Genomic DNA, 18,665 nt, shown 5'->3' on the forward strand with positions numbered 1-18,665 from the left:
TCCATTGTGGTTGTGCATTCAATACATTTGCATTGTGCTTGCGCATCCTATACTTTGCATTCTCATTGTACGTTGCACATTCCTAACATGGGCATCTCTTTGAATACTAGGAAAATGAATTTGCTTGGATCCCAGGGCTAAAGTATGGGAAGAACAATATGCTTGTTGCAGGCTGGAAGGTGCTCTGATAGCCATATTAAAACAGCCTTATCAACATAGCCATATTAAGATGGCCATATTAAAACCTGAAGGGATGTCATGTGCAAGATGGAGCAAGCTTGTCTTCTCCTGCTCCACCTGCTTCCATCTAAACATTAGGAAGAACTTCTTCATTTTAAGAGCTGTTTGAGAGTGGAACAGATTGCCTTGAAGGATAGCAGACTCTCCATCTTTGAAGATCTTCAAACAGAGGTTGAGTATCCATCTTTTGGTTTTAGTTGTGTGTTTTTGTATGGTGTGTATGCGGGGGTTTGATTAAGACGGTGCTTACCATTCCTTCCAGCACTCTGATTCCATGAATTCAAATGGTCTTGCTAAGTACCTCCAGCGCAATTTTAACAACATAACCACCATCAACAAAAACTGGTCACCCAACACCTGCGCATCATCTTAATGCAAAGACTGCCAATGAAGAAAGATCAACCAGCTATTCTGGGCTCTCAGCCTAACAAGGGATGGGATGCCAGCTGTCCTGAGGATGGGGAGGGTCAGTATCTTTTTTGAGAGTCCACTGCCTCCTTCTTGAAGTTGGCCCCTGACCCATGGAATCTCAATGTGCCAAGTATGGTTGGCACTTCCAAGCTGGGAATGAATCCCTCTTTTAAGGTTGCTTTTCCTCTTATACCCCCGCTCTTCTTCTACAATGCCCCAATGGCTGCTCCTTGCCAAAGCTACCTTGGCAGCCAACAGTTTCCCGGATAAGGGCCATCCATCCAAAAAATGAAAAGGGTGCCCGGCCAAAACCCAGAGCTCCAGAGAGCAGAGGCTGGGATGGAGAGAGATCCAAGCGCAAGCCATACACAGCTGCCAGTCTGGCAGAATTAGCCATTATTATTATTATTATTTGTGATTTTGGGAAACGCGAACCATTGAAGCAATGTAAATGAAGCCATGTGAGTGACAAGAGAGGAGCGGCTTCGTTCCCAGAAAACGCTGGGCGACGTTCCCAAATAAATGCGTGTCGGCCCAACCTCTGCTCCCAACCTGGCCATCTCCCATTTGACACCAGAGCAGATTTCAGATGAATTTCTTCGGCACATTGTGTCCCACATCATTGCCGGAACGTATTCCAAGGCACAATGTGTCCCAATGGACAGAGACACAGGGATGGAGGAAGGGGAAAGATCTGGATTCGAGCCCAGGTCAATTCTAGCTTTGCATGGTAGCTTTAGGAAGCTGTTCTCTCTCCTCTTGAAGTCTATATTACTTCCTTGTTGCAACAGCATTTACATCAGAGGCAGATGGAGGGACCCAATGCGAGTTGCACCACCGCCATGTTTTCAGAATCCAGAAGTGACATTCTGGTCGCTTTCCAGTTAACGGTGGACAGTGGCTTGAATGTGTAGGAAATCTACTCCAAGTTTTATTGCAAATTCTCTTCCAACTCTATGATTCTAAGGTGAGAAGTTTGGAAACTACTTTTTGGAGCCCTGGTTTCCTTGGGACACCTCCAAAGGAACAGCAAAACCCAATCTGCTCGGAGGCAAAGGATGGGGAGAGGTCTGAGCCACAACACGAAGGGCACATTAAACCAATTCAGGGAAAAGCACCGCTTAAGAATGGTGCGGCAGAGGGGTGGTGGCTCTCCTTTTCAGAGCGTCTGTCCTTGTCACAGTTTAAGTCAATTAGCCTCCCACTTTGAGCGCAACTTAACGGAGTCCCTCTTCAATGGAGGCGGCTGCCATTTTTAATTCCATCAGCCCCGGTTAAACACGCGGAATTTCCTCAAGCAGAACCATCACTCTTCAAAGGTACTCTAATTGAGGCTTTCTACAGAAAAGGTGCAAACGGCGTCGACAACGGCCGCCACCAATTCCATCAGCGCAAGGGCAATTATTGTCTGACAAGGGGGCCAAGGACAAGGCGAGAGGAGGAGAGGAACAAGAGATGGACACCTCGACCCACCGATGCGAATGCATCCCTCAACTTTGGAGGCCATTTTTGCTCTGACTCAGGCAGCCAAATTCCTTGGGTCGGCCCTGTTCCTAGTTCACTTCAGACCACTGCCAACTCTCTACCCTCCAAGAAGGCTCTCCACGAAAAATCCCAATTTTTGGATCAGCCAAAGGGAAGGAGGAGGTTGCTCCATTGACATTCTCCACATTCAGCTAAGAGTGAAGGGGAAGTAATGACGGGAAACATCATTTCCCTCTTCCAAGCCGCCACTCTCCAGGAGCCTTCCAACGAAGTGGGACGCCGTTTCTCATCCCACCCTTGAATCTTTCTGCCGCCAACGCCAATTGAATATTCCGAAATGGTAAAAGCGCCAGCTCGGTTCTTTGCAGAAGGGGAGGGGGGAAAAGGAATTAATATCCCCCTCGATGTGATTAAAGTCCCCTCTGAAGTCATTACTCTTAACTCAAGCAGACTGAGTTTAGGTAAGGCTTCCAAAACCATTTCCATACGCTAATGACTTCATAAAAGGCCCTTCCTGATAAAAGATGATATTGAGATCGTTCCATTTCCGAGGCTGAAATGAGGACATAATTCTCACTTTAATACTCAGACTGTACAATGGATTTGTCCACAAAGAGACAGGCAGGGAACATCATTGGATGTCAATGCTCCTCTGGATTGACGGACGGAGAATGTAGTCGGTCCCCTGAAAGTCAAGTGTGTTGAGTTTCTGCAGACGGGGTGTTTTGATGTCCGCTTGTTGTTTGTTGTTGTGTGCCTTCAAGTCATTTGTGACTTATGGAGACCTTATTAAAGGGTTTTCTTGGCCAGATTTGTTCAGATTTGTTTGCAATTGCTTTCCTGTGAGGCTGAGAGCATGGGAACATGCCCAACTCCTGCAACCTTTCCTCCTACATTTTGTTCTCTGTCCCTCTTACCATCCTTGTTGCCTTTCTCTGAACCCACTCCATATGTGTGTTGTATGCCTTCAGGTTGTTTCCAACCCTAGGTCAACCTATTAAGGACTTTTCTTGGCAAGAGGAGGTTTGCCATTGCCTTCCTCTGAGGCTGAGAGAGTGTGACTTACCCAAAGTCACCCAATGGGTTTCATGGCTGAGCCGGGAATTGAACCCTGATCTCCAGAGTTGTAGTCCAAGGCTCAAACCACTACGCCACGCTGGTTCAAATTCTCTATATATTGACACTTTAGTACCACAACTGATGGTGTCAAATTTGGGAGCTAGGTGGATTTGGGACCGATGCACCCTCATCTGGAGAACCACCAAGAAGAAAGATCACAGACCTCCAGATAGTTGGGTTCGTCCCCTTACCTCGGCTTGGAAACCTTCCACTAAGATGGCAACCAGGAGGTTGAAGAGGACGTAATTCCCGAAGGTCATCAAGGCCACAAAATAGAGGGCGGCCCAGGAAGAGGTGGACGCCATGCCGTTGTAGAGGACCACATTCCAGTCTTCTTGGGTCAGGATCTGCCAGCAAAAAGCATGGAAGAAATATTACACATGTATATATACTGTTGTGTGCACCTTCAGGTCACTCCCAACTCATGGTGAACTATCATGGGGTCTTCTGGGGCTGAGAGTGTGTGACTTGCCCAAGGGTCACGCAGTGGGTTTCCACGGCCGAGCAGGGATTTGAACCCTGATCTCCGAAGTTGTAGTCCAAGGCTCAAACCACTACACCATGTTGGCTCTCACATATATATTACCAGGTGGTAATCGCAGTTTCTGATATGGGATGGGACCGTGGTTTGAGTATTAGACTAGGATTCCAGGAGACCCAGGTTCGAATCCCTTGGATCACATTTTGGGAGAAAGGGGGAGACAATTGCAATAAATAAATAAGTAAATAACATCCCTGCTCATTCATGGGAACCTATTTGGGGAACTTATACTCTCTCAGCCTCAGCTGGATAAGGATTTGAACCCTGCTTTCCCAGATTCATAGTCCAACGCTCAAGACATTTATACCATGCTGCCTCTACTAGCAATGTCTTGGCCTGAGTTCTTCAGAGGTGGGTTTGCCATGGCCTTCCTCTGAGCCTAAGAGAGTGTGACTTGCCCAAAGTCATCTTGCAGATTTCTGTGGCCAAAAAGGGATTCGAACCCTGGTCCTACCAGAGTCTTAGCCCCAAACTCAAACCACAACCCCATGCTGACGCTCAGTATTATCTACTCCATACTGATTTTCCCCTAATGTCAAACAATCAAAGACTTATTAAGAATCAAAGATAAGGGTTTCCTACAAGAGGAATGCAACTTGAACTCAATTAGTCCATCCTCAGCCGAGGCGACTTGCCTTAGAAGTGCTGCAAAACCAGGGCTGACACTTAGCGATGCCCTCGATAGCAGAGGACTATTTCGCGCTCCGTTTAGGAACATGCTTCCATTAACATCTTCCCGCTTGGAAGCGTGTTTATTTACCTCCAAGATTCGCTGGGAAAATTGCTCCGGCAACCTCTATTAAAATGAGGCGACGGAGACACGAACCCCACGGAGCGGATGTCAATTTCCACCCGGCAGTCGGTTATTTAATCTCTCGTCGCTTGTTTATCTAGACAAGATGGCCCCAAATGGACCGCCGTCGCGTTTGGCTCATTTGAGAGGATTTTTTATTATCAAAGTAGTTTTGTCCTCCAACGGCGGTTGCTTTCATATCGTGGCGGACATCTTGTTAGTGACATAAGCGAGCATCGGTTGGGCTATACGTGTGCGGTGATGTTGTTTTTGTAGGTGTCAGCCCTGGTTAGGACTTGGATGGGATACTGCCAAGGAATCCCAGAGGTGCTGTAAGGTCTATTTCAGAGGAAGGAATTGGCAAAAACACCTCTGTGTATTCCTCACCTAAGTAACCCTACGAAATTCATGGGGTCACCATAAATCAACGGGTGACTTGAAGTTATGTATGTGATGTATAGTATAGGTAATAAGGTGGTGGAGGTGAGACCATGGGATGATATGGCAAAGGTGTAGCATTCGGGACCTTACCTGAAAGACGGTGACAATCGCCCAAAGCAAGGTGTCGAAATTCTTCCTGTCTGGCATGGTGTCCCCCGTATCAGTCTTCAAGCCGAACTTGCACCCAAAAAGATGCATGCCGAGAATGCTGGAAAGGAGAGAGAAAGAGAGGATGAGAGAGAGGAAGAATGGATCTTGTTAGTGACACAAAGATTCAAAGGTATTTTAGATTCAGAGCCAGCGCCTGGCATTAGGTAAGGTGAGCCAGACACCTCCAGTGGCACAAGGACTTGTGGCAAAGGTCCTGCTTCTGATCGTCTTAGTTTCCATATCCACAGATTCTGTGGATGTTGGATGATACTGTACTTTGCTATATGGCCAACATAGTTGCCCCTGGATATGTTTTCTGAATACAGAGCAATCCCAGCTCCTTAAAAATAGGTTACAGATCCATAATGCTGAATGTTGGCCAATATATTTTTTTAATTAACCATTGCTCATTGAACAAAAACAGTGCAAATCCAGATTTCCCTGGCTGCAGCAAGGGACGATCATTCTCAATTCCCTTCTGAATGGGGTGCGATGACACCTGACGGTGTCACTTCAGCCGCCTCAATGATGTTTGTCATCTATCAAGAACAATGGAGCGATTCTTTCACCGCCCTTGTCACTCGCCGCCCTCCATTTGTCTCTGGGGTGGCGAGATGCGGCGAAACAGTGAGACACGCGAAGAGGGAAATCCATCTGCTGGGCATCAGGCCTGTCTGTCTATTGGAGGCTCGGCTGTCATCCCATCTTAATGCTTTAGAAATGAACCCCTTGTTATTCTAATTTATGCAGAGCTTCGAGGCGTAGGCGGTTGGAGGAACAATTAATTGGGAAGGAGACGGAAAAGGGAGAGAGAGGAGGAAAGAGGCACCTGGCGGTCTTTACCTGAAGATGAAGATGAAGAGCATGAGGAGCATGCAGAAGGTGGCCACGTTGTCCATGGTCTTCATGAGGACCACCAACTGGCGCCGCAAGGCTGGCATGAACCTCACCAGCTTCAGGACCCGAAGGAGGCGGAAAGTCCTTAGGACCGAGAGGCCGCCGTCCGACTGGCCAATGATTTCCCAGACGCTGTGAGGTTCAAGAAGGAGAAGCATCAGATCGAAGAATAGCAATAGCATTTGCATTTCTATACCGCTTATCCGGATTATAATTGGTAAACCAATTGCCCCCAACAAACTGGGTACTCATTTTACCGACCTCCAAAAGGATGGAAGGCTGAGTCAACCTTGGAGCCCTGCAGGGATCGGACTTGCAACCTTGTGGCTGCAGGACCAACATTTAACCACTGCGCCACCATTGCTCCTTGGAATCATAGCATCTAGGAGTTGGAAAGGACCCCAAGGGCCACTAGTCCAAAACCCTTCTGCCATTCAGGAATACACGACTTCCGTCCAAAACACACTGCAGAAATAATCCAGTTTGAGACTGCTTTAACTGCCCTGGCTCAATGATAGGGAATCCTGGGAACTGTCGCTTTGTGAGACATTGAGTCTTCTCTGTCAGAGAGCTCTGGTGCCACAAGTGGTCTCAAACTGGATTATTTCTGCAGTCTGTATTGGACCTAAAGCTCTCCTGAAAGATGCTCATTTGATCACTGTGAAAAGAAAGGCAACTTTTGGCCATTATCTTTTGAGCTTTGAGAGCGGGAGCAGTTCTCGAATGGTAAGTCAATGGCAATTTGGGTCCCACATTTGTGAGACAGTGAACCTGTTGTGGGTTTTCATCGAAGCTTTAAACAATTGCCAAACCTACATTGAAGATATTTAGATTTGGACACCAGGAATAGTTCCTTCAAAGTTCAGACTACAGCTTGGAGCAGATCCCATCCCCACTGATGTTGGAGTCCCAGTTGCAAGTGCCTCATACCATCCATGCCTCCATGACCCACAAGTTGTTGGCGGTGATAACCATACCTGATCACGACGATGATGCCGTCGAAAATGTTGTAGGGGTTCTTGATGTAGCCCCAGATGCCGAAAGCCAGCAGCTTGAGGACCATCTCCAGGGCGAACATACTTGTGAAGACGATGTTGCTGATCTCCAGGGCATTGGTCAACTCGTCTGGCTACGCGAGAGTAGGAAACAAAAAGGACCCGAGTCGCAATGTTAGCAGGGATGGGAAAATGGTACCAAGAGCCCACAGACCCTCCAAACAAGACCCATCATCCCCAGACCCTTTCTCTCTCCAAATAAGATGATGGACAATCCAGGTTTTCAGAGTCCCTAGAAAACCCTAACTAGTGTGGCTTGCAGGATGCCGCAGTCCAAAAAGGAAAGAAAAAGTAACTTTCCCAAGCTCTCTTTATAACTCCTACTATGCCTGCTTTGGCAAAAGAGTAAATTGTTCAGACCGAAAGGTTGTGACAAGCAGGGGGAAATTAATAGTTCAGAGGGGGAAAATCTATCATGAGAGGGGAAACATTAAAAATTATGGTAAATGCAGTATATTTAATGGGGCGTCTCAGGGATGCTTATTACCCACAGACAGGTCACTGACATTGCTATTAAAAATGGACTCGCGATAAATTTCAGAATGAGTTGGGGCTTGAAATGTGGAGAGTTTCAGGACAGCCAAGAATTCTTCTTTGCGCTTCTGAATACACATGGCGCACGCTTTCCCCGAAAACCAAATTTGCTGAAATGGTAATTTTAATGGGGCCGAGGTCAAGTCAAGTCAATTTTTATTTGCACCGAGCCACGGCTACTGCAACGGTCACAAATAACACAACATTCCAGGAGACAGGATTACTAGCATTCATACTAAAGCAACCTCATTTCTAAAATATGGCTCAACCGAACGGCACATAATCCATGTTGCAAGCTTTCAGAACAGGAACCGAAATACCCCAAAGGCACCGGATCCTCTCTGGTCTCTGATCTGCTCCTGGAGTATTTTGGCAAATTGGGTCGACCCAACATGGTTCCTTCAATGTTTTTAGGAGGAGAAGGTGTAGTTCAGAGCCTTAAAGCTGACCTGTTTCTAACATCTGTCACAAACCCTCCTCCAAGCTTTGGAAGCAAGGGATGCTGAGATACGTTTCCAAAGCAACTGAGATGCAAGGCAACAAAGCAGACATCATTCAATCTTCCTCCTGGCTTATCTTTCCTGGAGAACTCAAGTCTCTCCCCTTTCCTCCGTATGCGGAGCGTGAGTCGCAACGGAGGAGGCCGACGTTTCCATTTGTGACTCATCTCCTGCCTGAAAGACAGCTTCTCCCTTTCCAGCGTTCATTAGAGAGAGAGCGTGTTAATAGCCAGGAAATAACCAGAGGTCACAGTCGCATCCGTGGACATCGGAGAGACAAGGGAGTCGTGGCGGCAACGTGACACGCTGCCACCGCGGCGAAGAAGGATGGGTCTCATGCCAAGCAAAACTCACACATGAAAGAAAGAGAGGAGGAGGCACAGAATGAACCAAAGGATCGTAGCGTTGGAAGGGGATCCCAGGGCCATGTAGTCTGTCCCCCGCCATGCAGGAATACATCGCAGACATGATACAGACACAAACTAGTGAATTGTGAGGATGCACAACTCCTTGTGCAATGGAGGCTTGGCTTTGGAAATCGTATCCAGCAACCCACTGGCCAAAGTCACACTCTCTCAGCCTCAGAGGAAAGCAAGGGCAAACCCCATCTGAACAACTCTTGCCAAGGCAACCCTCCATTGCTAAGGTCAGTGTAAGTCAAAGCCAAATTGAAGGTGTGTGTAACCTCAAACATAGTTTTTGCAGGCCACTTGAACTGATGCATGCAAAGTTGCAGCACGGATTAAACCTATTGCTTTGCTTAGGGAGTTACACAATCCCTTCTCTTCCCGGACTAATCTGTTTAACTAATGGATTACTGGCTTCCATATTAGATTTCCAGGGCTTACACATCACTAAGGAAGTAATCGCTAAATGAAAACCATTTTTCCCCTTGAAAAAAACAACACACACACACATATGTATACACAGAGGATTAAAAGGATAGTTCAGGTAGGATTATAGCAAAAGGTCCCTTCCTCCCCAGTTGCAGGAAACAGTTCAGATGGATTTAAAGTGCTAGTAATGTCCGATCGATGGGACGGTTAAGGAAGGAGATGCAGCCCTGGTGGCGCAGTGGTTAAATGCCTGTACTGCAGCCATTCACTCAAAACCACAAGGTTGCGAGTTCAAGACCAGAAAAAGGGCCCAAGCTTGACTCAGGCTTGCATCCTTCCGAGGTCGCTAAAATGAGTACCCAGACTGTTGGGGGCAAATTAGCTTACTTGCTAATTAGCTTACTTGCTGTTCACCGCTATGATCTTTGGAATAGCGGTATATAAATAAAACAAATTATTAATTATTATTATTATTAGCTTTTAAACACCACTTAAAAAGAAAGCCTCTTAAGTAGGATATATATATATATATATATATATATATATATATATATATATGAGAGAACAGCATTGCAAGAGCGCATTTGGACCCAGTGATTTCATATCTGGGACGGCAGCCAGGAAATTTCCAGCGTAGCATCATGGGTCCAAACACACACTGCAGAAATAATCCAGTTTGAGACCGCTTTAACTGCTCTGGCTCATGGCTAGGGAATCCTGGGAATTGTAGTTTATTGTGGCCCTAGCGCTCTCAGACAGAGAAGGCTCAATGTCTCCCAAAACTACCATTCCCAGGATTTCCTAGCATTGAGCCAAGGCAGCTAAAGCGGTCTCAAACTGGATTATTTCTGCAGTGTGTTTTGGACCTAGGACTCTGGGAAACCAAGATTCAAAGGACAACAGTGTTGGAAAGAACCCCAAAAGGTTACCCACTTTAACTGCTATGGTTCACTGCTATAGCAATCCGGGGAATGGAAGTTAAAGTTAAAATGGAGTTGCTGCACTATAACTGCATAGCGCAAAAGAGTCTAAAAGCTGCTGCCGCATGACAGAATTCATGCACTTTGCCACCGCTTTAATTGCTATGGTTCAATGCTATAGGAACTCTGGGAATTGTAGGTTGTAGTGGCACCAGAGCTCTCTGACAGAGAAGGCTAAATACCTCCCCAAACTACAAATCACAGAATTCCATAGCATGGAGCCATGGCAGTTCAAGCGGCATCAAACTGGGTTATTCTTGCAGTGTGGATGCAGATGAAGTTTTTGGTCCTTTGGGGGACACCCCTGTCTTAATCCCATCCTCCTTAGCCTCTTAAGAGGACTCTTGGCCAGGCATCTCTGCTCCGCTTTCTCCATTTCTCAGCCTCATCTCTGCAAAACGCAATCTTATTTCAAGTGGCATAAATGCCAGGCAAGATTAGATCAATGACTGGCTCTCTCCCCAAACAGCAAAGACTCGGAGAGACGTGCCTACCTGCAGCATCGTACGGAGATCGAAAGGCGCTTTTCCCCTTGAAAACAAAGGGCAGCTGGATGGATTATACCTCCACGGGGCACTCACCTAACCGGATGGATGGATGGATGGAGAAAAAGAGGCGGCGGAGGGAAAGGAGGCCGATACGAATCATTAGAGCAAAATGGTCTCAGAGGAGGAGGGCCGCTTAGACAGCAATGAAGGGCAAACAAAAAGGATGGGAGGAAGAGGTGATATCTTCCTCCAAGGGTTGGCCTCTTAAACTGTGGACTCTTAGATATGAGCTGTTCCTTTTTGTCTTGTGCTAGATGTACTGGTTTTATATCCCCAAAGGGACGAAGAAGAGAAGGGCTCCCATCTGGGGTTTCTGCATCTCAGAGCAATGGATGCAAACTGCAGGAAAAGAGATTCCACTTAGGGAGATTCAACATTAGGAGGAACTTCCTGACAGTAAGGGCTGTTCGACAGTGGAAGACGCTCCCTTAGAAAATGGTGGAGTCTCCTTCTTTAGAGGTCTTTAAACAGAGGCTGGATGGCCATCTGTTGGGGATGCTTTCATGGAGAGTTCCTGCATGGCAGAGGAAGGGGGTTGGGCTGGATCAGGGCCCTTGGGTCTCTTCCAACTCTCCGTGGCTCTATGCTCTCATCAGCACAAGGCCCCATTTGTTTCTCTTTTTGGCCATCCACAGTATCCCCAGCACTCTTTCTCCAGGACCACAACTCCAAGGAGTTGGCTTTCCTTTGACCAGACATCTCCGCATCTGTACGTTGCAATGGGGAATACAAGGCTTCCTTCCCATATGCCTCCAGGCAATGCCACTTCACTAACAAAGAGATCAAAAGTCACTCGGGCTGCAAACTGTCGGTTGCTTCCAGCTTCCCATGCGCCGGAGATGTTTAAATCCCCCCCAAATGTTGCTGAGGCTTTCTGGCTGCTGTCAGAGTGATTCACAAGGAGTCCATGGGGCTCTGCTCCGTCAAACCATTACTCATCCTAACTAATAGACTTTTATGGAGATGCGCTCTGGCAAAGGCACAAAGCAAGCCAGAGCGAAGGACCAGAACAAAGGTTCACGCAGCTCATCAATAAAGAGAGAGAGAGATTTGGGGAAATGTCTCTTTCCTCCGGCCGCCTTTCAAGGGAAGGCTAGAATAGAATAGAATACTTTATTATTACGATCAAAGAGCTTGTCCATGAAGGGGTCCTTTTGGAGCCTGCAATAAAACAAGAGTTGACCTCCAGATTGTATACATGCAAGAGATGGAATGCAGAAGAAAGAAAGACAAAAAGATACGGAAGGAGAAAAAGCTTGTTTGGGGTCCTTGGGGATTTCAAAGGCATCCAGGTGCATCAGTTATGTCTGCGGAAAGTGTATGGCGATGCAAAGCAAGGAAGAGAGAAACAGCGGTGGCTTTTAGCATCCATGTCGAGGGTACGGTGAATCCCCTTTGAATTTTTTTCCCAATGGTTTGAGCATAGAACTAGGACTCTGAAGAATGGGGTTCGATTCCCTGCTTGGCCATGGAAACCCATTGGGTGACGTTGGGTAAGTCATACTCTCTCAGCCCCAGAAAACCCCATGATAGGGTTGCCTTATAGAGTCGGAAATGACTTGAAGGTGCACAACAACAACAACAACAACAACAACAAAGTCTCACCATCCCTCTAACATGGAAACCACTAGGCACTGCAGAACTCAGCTGGATGCAGCTGAAAACAGCAGCTTTGCTGGCTTTCCATCTATTCATCTCAGACAGAAAGAGAGGGCATGCAAGACAGTGAGCGCATCTTGATTTTGGTAAGGCCTTTGACAAAGTTCCCCATGACATTCTTGCAAACAAGCTTGTGAAATGAGGACTGGACAACGCAACTGTTGGGTGGATTTATACTTGGCTGACCGGCCGAACCTAAAGGCTATTCAGCAATGGCTCCATCTTGGAGAGAAGTGAACATCGAGATGCCAAAGGGTTCTGTCCTGGGCTCAGTTTGCTATTCAACATCTTTATCAATGACATGGATGAAGAAATAGAAGGCATGCTTATCAAATTTGCACATGACACCACATTTGGAGGAATAGCCAATGCCCCAGAGGAGAGGATTGACATTCAAACACAGCTATTTGGCATTGAAATGCACTGCCTTAGAGGTTGGTGGAGTCTTCTTCTTCTTTGGAGGTTTTAAAGCAGAGGCTGGATGGCCGGAGGGCTTGGATGGTGTCTTCCAGAATGGGGTTGATACCGGATGACCCTTGGGGTCTCTTCCAACTCTAGGATGCTATAACTATATTAATATGAAAGGCGCTCTCCATCCACCTGAAGCTATGGAGAGCCCTGAAAGAGATCACCAAGGTACTGAAGGCTGGTTTTATTTTGTGATTCAAGGTGCTGAACCCTATCTCAGCACTTTAATAAAGTCTGGCTTAAAAGCTGGCGTGGGTTCGTTGCCTCCGCTGCATCACCGATCGAAATGAAATGAAAAAGAGATGCTTTAAATAAAATAAACAGAAACGCTAGTCAGGAAGGGAGAGATGAAAGGAAGTGGAGGAAAGGAGCTGGAAATAAATATGATACAAAGGTGTAGTGCAGATGCACCTCTCATGCGATGAAATCTTTACCTGAAATTCTGCCAAACATTCAGTCCCCTCTCCTTTCTCCCAAATAATGGCAGAGAAATTCAAAGGACGCATGCATGCAGAGAATGGCAGACAGCTCAGCAAAGTCACCTGCTATCCGAATCAGCAAAAGACATGTTTCACCGCTCCGGAGACTGAATTATGCCAACGTTTGTCATGGCCATGGGCATCATCAGACTCAATTTTGTGATTCAGAGATCAATTGCAATCATATCAAAAGAGAAGGGGGTTTGCAGAGAATGATGAGCGCATGAGTTTCAAAGCTGCACGCGGCAAACTGACAGCCGGCTTCCAGTAAAATTTCCTAGAGGTTCACCGCTCTCGGCTTCCTTTTTTATGTCTCCGGTTTCTGGAGCAAAGATGCCTCTGCGTCCTCCCTTCCCTCCAAGCCTGGGCCAAGAAGCAGGAAAAGGTGATAGAAGGGAAGGTTTGGCTTTCTAGAGCCTTGTATTCTTGAGAATGTATTTTGGTCAAGGGCTACTCCAGGCTTAAAGAGAGAACGTCATGTTCTTAAATGTATCTGGAAACCAGTCACTTCAAAAAGTGAAACACACCATGAAACCAAGAAGGAAAAATCTGAAAAATTCCTTTAACACAGCTGCCTTCTGAAACGTTGCCAAATGATGGATTTGGGGGGGGGGGGGATATCCATTTGGATTTAGACACTCTGTTGACAAATGCTTGCCTTGTGTTGTTTCAATGGAGCAGAAAATATGGCAACAGGCCATGCGGTCAGTTGACCCTTTGATAAGTGCGTTTGGTTACCTTTCAGACACGAATGTCGTTGGGTGTCATAGAACTTAGGCTTCAATGGGACCCCAAGGGCCATCCAATCGAACCCTCCGCTATGTAGGAATGCACTATCAAAGAAGTCCATCCAACCTCCATTTGAAGACCTCTGAGACCACCATCCTCCAAGGCAGTCCATGCCTCTGTTGAACAGGTCTTAGTCAAAAGGTTCTTCCTAATGCTCAGATGATGCATGCTTCAACTCTGCCGCCATGGCACCATGACGCCACTTCCTGCACCACATGGTGCTGCGGCATCATAGCGCTGTGCCAGCACTGCCTCTGGACGACACAGCACTGAAGGAACCTTGTAAAGCTGTGGCTATCGCACCCTTTGCAGAGTGCAAAAAGGAGCCCTGCAAAGGCCAGCAGTTGTCGCAGCCCCGATCTGGCTGCAAAAGGGGCAGCCTGCACAGCCCCTTAAAGGGCACCATTTGGGCATCACTGGTGTAGATGAAAGATTCACACGACAAATGGGCAACTTCCCCCCTTGTAATCCGAATGCAACAATAACACCACCAGCCTCAATTCTGCAATCTTAATGCTGCAATTCTGCAATCCTGGGTATGGAAGATGCGCTTTTCGGAGGACACCTCCAAGGTCCCAAAACGTTGCTTCCTCCAGCTCTGCTCCTTCCCTGGGCTGGGGAGGGCTTCTCCCAACCCACAGCCCCAAGTCAAATGGCTGCTGCACTTACACCAATTAGGAAGGGCTTCAACTAGCGGTTGTCAAAACCCAGAATATTCCCGGCGTGATAATTGTAGCATTAACATGTCCCCCTCTGGCTGTTTGCTGCTGTGTAAGCAAGCCCTGCCATGCGTGGGGTAGGAGGGTCGCATTGTAAGAAGGAGAAGAAGGAAAAAACCATCCTTGGTGCAATGGCATGTAATGAGGCATCCGTTGGCTACCGTCAATGAGAAAACAACCTTTGATGTTTTGCAAAGGAGAGAAAGGAAAAAAGAGATACAAGCAAGAGTTGACATTGACCAGAAAAGCAAAAGCTATTTGCCTTTGCAATGTTTTCAAGAAATAAAAATACATTTACTCTTCCCCGACAATGTTCTACATGGGTTTCCTGAAAGCACCCGTCTTGTTCCCCTTCCCTTTACTTCGGGTCTTTTGAGGAGAGAGACAGAGAGACAGATGCAGCCATAAATATTACATATCTGGCTCCTAAAGGGAAAGAACGGGAGGGGAATCCCTCAGCTAGTTGCAACACAAGCCAAAAAGAAGCTGAGGTTGGACGGAAAACGAGGAGCGCTCATCCTTTTCGACCAGAGGCTCTACCAAAGCACATTGGCATTCCTCAGCCGGTGTCTTGATGTACAACAGGACTCATCGTCCATAGGGACCCATGTACATCAGGACCAATGTGCATGTGTCCCACTGTGCATAGGTCCCACTGTGCATCAGCAAGAGTGTTAATGTGCATTGGGCTCTACCAATGCACATTGGGACTCCCCAGTTGGTGTCTCGATGTATGACAGGACCCATGCGTATAATTTCTGTTGCACATTGGTTCTATTGTGCATCAGCCCCAATGTGATTTAGTTTGCCAACTCTCCTACATTGTGGATATAGACATTATGGAATTGCCCAGTTCTAATTCCCACCAACATAAATGCACTTATGGAGACGTAAGTCCTCAACAGGATTCTGGCTAATAATAATAATAATAATAATAATAATAATAGCCATTGCTATCATCATCATCACCACTTCCACCAGCACCACCATCTTCATCACACCTTCTTCATCAACAACAATGACAACCATCACCTTTCCATCTGCAGCCTGAGGAAGAGAGCGCCAACCCCTGTTGCGTCCCACCCAGAACTGAACATGGACTATTGGCAAGACCTTCCTTTTATTTTCTGTGCTCTTGGCTTGGAAACAGAAAGTCTATTTTGCCCAAGTCCCATCTCCCACCCTGTGAATAATTTACTTCTCGAAATATCAGACATAATGCAGCAACCAAAAGCACAAAGGCGCACGCAGAGAGGACATGCATTTTGTCAAGCTGCCAGAACCCAACTGTTTTACTTTTCATCCCAAGGAAAAGCCAAAGCAACAATAAGAAGAAGAGCAATTATGCCTATGGAGCGAGTGACCTGACCAATGGATGACGCATCTCCTCTGGCATTTTCCCTGTCCTTATGAGCAAGGAAGCACCAGCAGCACCTCACTTGAGCATGTTCATTTCATTTTTGACTTTATGCATCTTGTGTTCCTCCCTTTGGTGAAAAGGGCATTATAAATCATCATCATCATCATCATCATCATCATCATCATCATCTTGTGACCAACTGAGAGCCTACCTGTTCATGATACTCGATGCCCATGCTCAGGGTATTGATGAGGATAGCGATCATAATCCCACGGTTGAAATACTTGCTCTCCACAATCCGCTTCAGCTTCTCCCCAAACGCCTTCCAGAGCCTGACGATTTTATTCCTCTCCTTGGGTGGTTTCTTGTCCTCCTTCTTCCTCTTCTTGTTCCTCTGCTGCTGGATCTGGTCCCTTTGGTCCCCATGCTTAACATCCTGCGTGAACTCGTAGACCCCGGTGTTGTCGTCCCCAGACTCATAGCTGTCCGACTCGCTGAACTCGAACTCGGGATCCTCCAAGATGCTGGCGCAGTAAGGGCAGTTCTGGAGCTCGCAGTTCAACATGCTGGACTGGGGACTGGGCAGCGGACACGGGACGTTCAGTCCAGACAACCTGCTGGACGTCCGGCAGAGACCTGTAATGGGATGGAGATGGATCATGTGAATGGACCAAACTTGGCTTACGTTTCTGATCCTTAAAAGGGGTGTTTTTAAATAATAATGATTATGATGGGAAGATTAATTTGGGTGTATTAATGAGACAAATATTGCTATAGGGGGGCAAAATAAGGGCTTTCCCCCAAAATAAGGATTCTGCCCCACTCATGAAATGTTTCTTCATCCCTCAACTTTCTAGCACTGTTGCTGTTGTGTGTCTTCAAGTTGTTTCCAACTTATGGTGACCCTATGGCAACCCTATCATTGGGTTTTCTTGGAAGGATTTGTTCAGAGGAGGTTTGCCATTGCCTTCCCCCGAGTCTGAGAGAGTGTGACTTGCCCAGGTTTACACAGTGGGTTTCCATGGCCAAGCTGGGAATCAAACTCTGGTCTCCAGAAAACATAGCCATGTTGGCCATGTAGCAAAGTACAATGACATCCAAAATCCATAAAACAGCGATATCTCTATGAAGCCAACCAAATCCAAAAAGCTTTCAGAATTCCAAAAGCTTGAACATGTACTTTTTGTATTTGGTTGGCTCCATAGAGAGGTCACTGTTTTGTGGATTTTGGATGTCCTGGTCTCCAGAGTCATAATCCAACCCTCAAACATGCCTTACTTGTGTATTCCTTGACAGCAAGGAATTGGACTGAATGGCCTTTGTGGTCTCTTTCAACTCTATGACTATGATTTCTGGCCTTTCCATTGGGAGGAGGAGCCCAAACTAACTGCATTTTCAGTATTTATTCAGGAAAGTCAAGTATCTACACTATAGAATTGATGCAGTTTGACATCGCTTTAACTGCCATGGCTCCATCCTATGGACTCCTAGGATTTGTACTTTGTTGTGGCACCAAAGCTTGCCAACACAGAAGGCTAAATATCTCACCGATTTACAAATCCCCAAATTACATAGCATGGAGCCATGGCAGTTAAAGCAGTGTCAGAGTGCATTAATTCTGCAGTGTAGATGCAACCTCGGTTCTCTCCTTACCATGTTCTCCAACTAAATGGTGGAGCTTTTCGTAAGAATCCACGTTCATGTGTGCCGGACTGTTGACCATGGCCACCGGCGTGACGCATCCACTGCTTCCTCCCATTTTCATCCCTTTGGACGCCGGGGCGACACTCCCTTTGCCAACAACAGGAGAAGGCAAGATGGTCGGGTAGTTCATGTTGGTGTTGTTGGGGAACTTGATGGCGGCCGGGATGTTGGAAGACTTGCACTTCACCCCGGCCCCTTCCACGTGGCAGTCCGTGTGGTAAATGCTACGGACCGACTCCGAGTCGGGCGCCATGGAGCTCTGGAGGTTGGGCGATGGCAGCGGAAGGGTGAGCTGGCTCCTGGGTTTCACGACGCTGAGTTCGAGGTCGCAGATCTCCGGGTTGGAGCGTGGCCCTTGTGGGCTGCCGTTGCTGAGGTGGTAATGGTGGTGGTGGTGGTGGTGATGGTGGTGGATCAGGTGATGGATGGAGGTGATGCGCTTCTTGCTCCGGTGCCCCTGGCCATTGTGGGCCGCGCTGGTGGGGTCCACCTTTTTCCTCCGCTTGTTCTGCCAGTGGTTGTAGAGCCGCAACGTCCGCCGCTTGACTTTCCTGAAAATGTGGCAGATGTACTTGAGGAGCTCCTCGTAGCAGCTCCCCGGTTCGGAGAAGCTGGCGATTGTGCTGTCGTTGGAGAGGTAGCGAGCCCGCTGCTCTTGCATCAGCTGGTTCTCCCGCTGCTTTGTTTCAGAAAACTGTGTTGCGATCACAACCAGGCACAGGTTAATCATGAAGAAAGAACCAACCTGTTGCGGGTTTGGGGTGGCGGAAAGGGATTCAAAAGAAAGACGCATCAGTTGCAATCTGGAAATGGGGAGAAGACCTTCATGCATCATCATCATCCTATCAAGGTGAGCTTTTGGGAATTTGTACATTTTTTACTATTTTCAAGCCATGGATGGTTGAATCCATGGATAAGGAATCCGTGGACTGCTAAAAAGACCAACAAATGGGCCCT

General features: G+C 47.1%; 1 protein-coding gene across 2 annotated transcripts in view; it reads right to left on the reverse strand.

Annotated features, from left to right (window-relative positions):
• LOC149306531 (voltage-dependent T-type calcium channel subunit alpha-1H-like) overlaps positions 1-18,665 on the reverse strand; it is a 139,554-nt gene that overhangs the window by 28,233 nt on the left and 92,656 nt on the right. For both annotated transcript variants that reach the window (XM_089477032.1, XM_089477031.1), the window contains exons 9-14: positions 17,658-18,453; positions 16,216-16,640; positions 7,055-7,206; positions 6,024-6,209; positions 5,121-5,238; positions 3,447-3,602 (exon numbers count right to left, since the gene is read on the reverse strand). In XM_089477032.1, the coding sequence (XP_089333158.1) occupies positions 3,447-3,602; positions 5,121-5,238; positions 6,024-6,209; positions 7,055-7,206; positions 16,216-16,640; positions 17,658-18,453 (1,833 nt within the window). The remainder of the gene's footprint in view (positions 1-3,446; positions 3,603-5,120; positions 5,239-6,023; positions 6,210-7,054; positions 7,207-16,215; positions 16,641-17,657; positions 18,454-18,665) is intronic.

The sequence above is a fragment of the Sceloporus occidentalis genome, unplaced genomic scaffold (genome assembly GCF_023333645.1).
Source record: "Sceloporus occidentalis isolate IW3139 unplaced genomic scaffold, rSceOcc1.0.p SCAF_10, whole genome shotgun sequence".
In the NCBI taxonomy this organism is placed as follows: domain Eukaryota; kingdom Metazoa; phylum Chordata; class Lepidosauria; order Squamata; family Phrynosomatidae; genus Sceloporus; species Sceloporus occidentalis.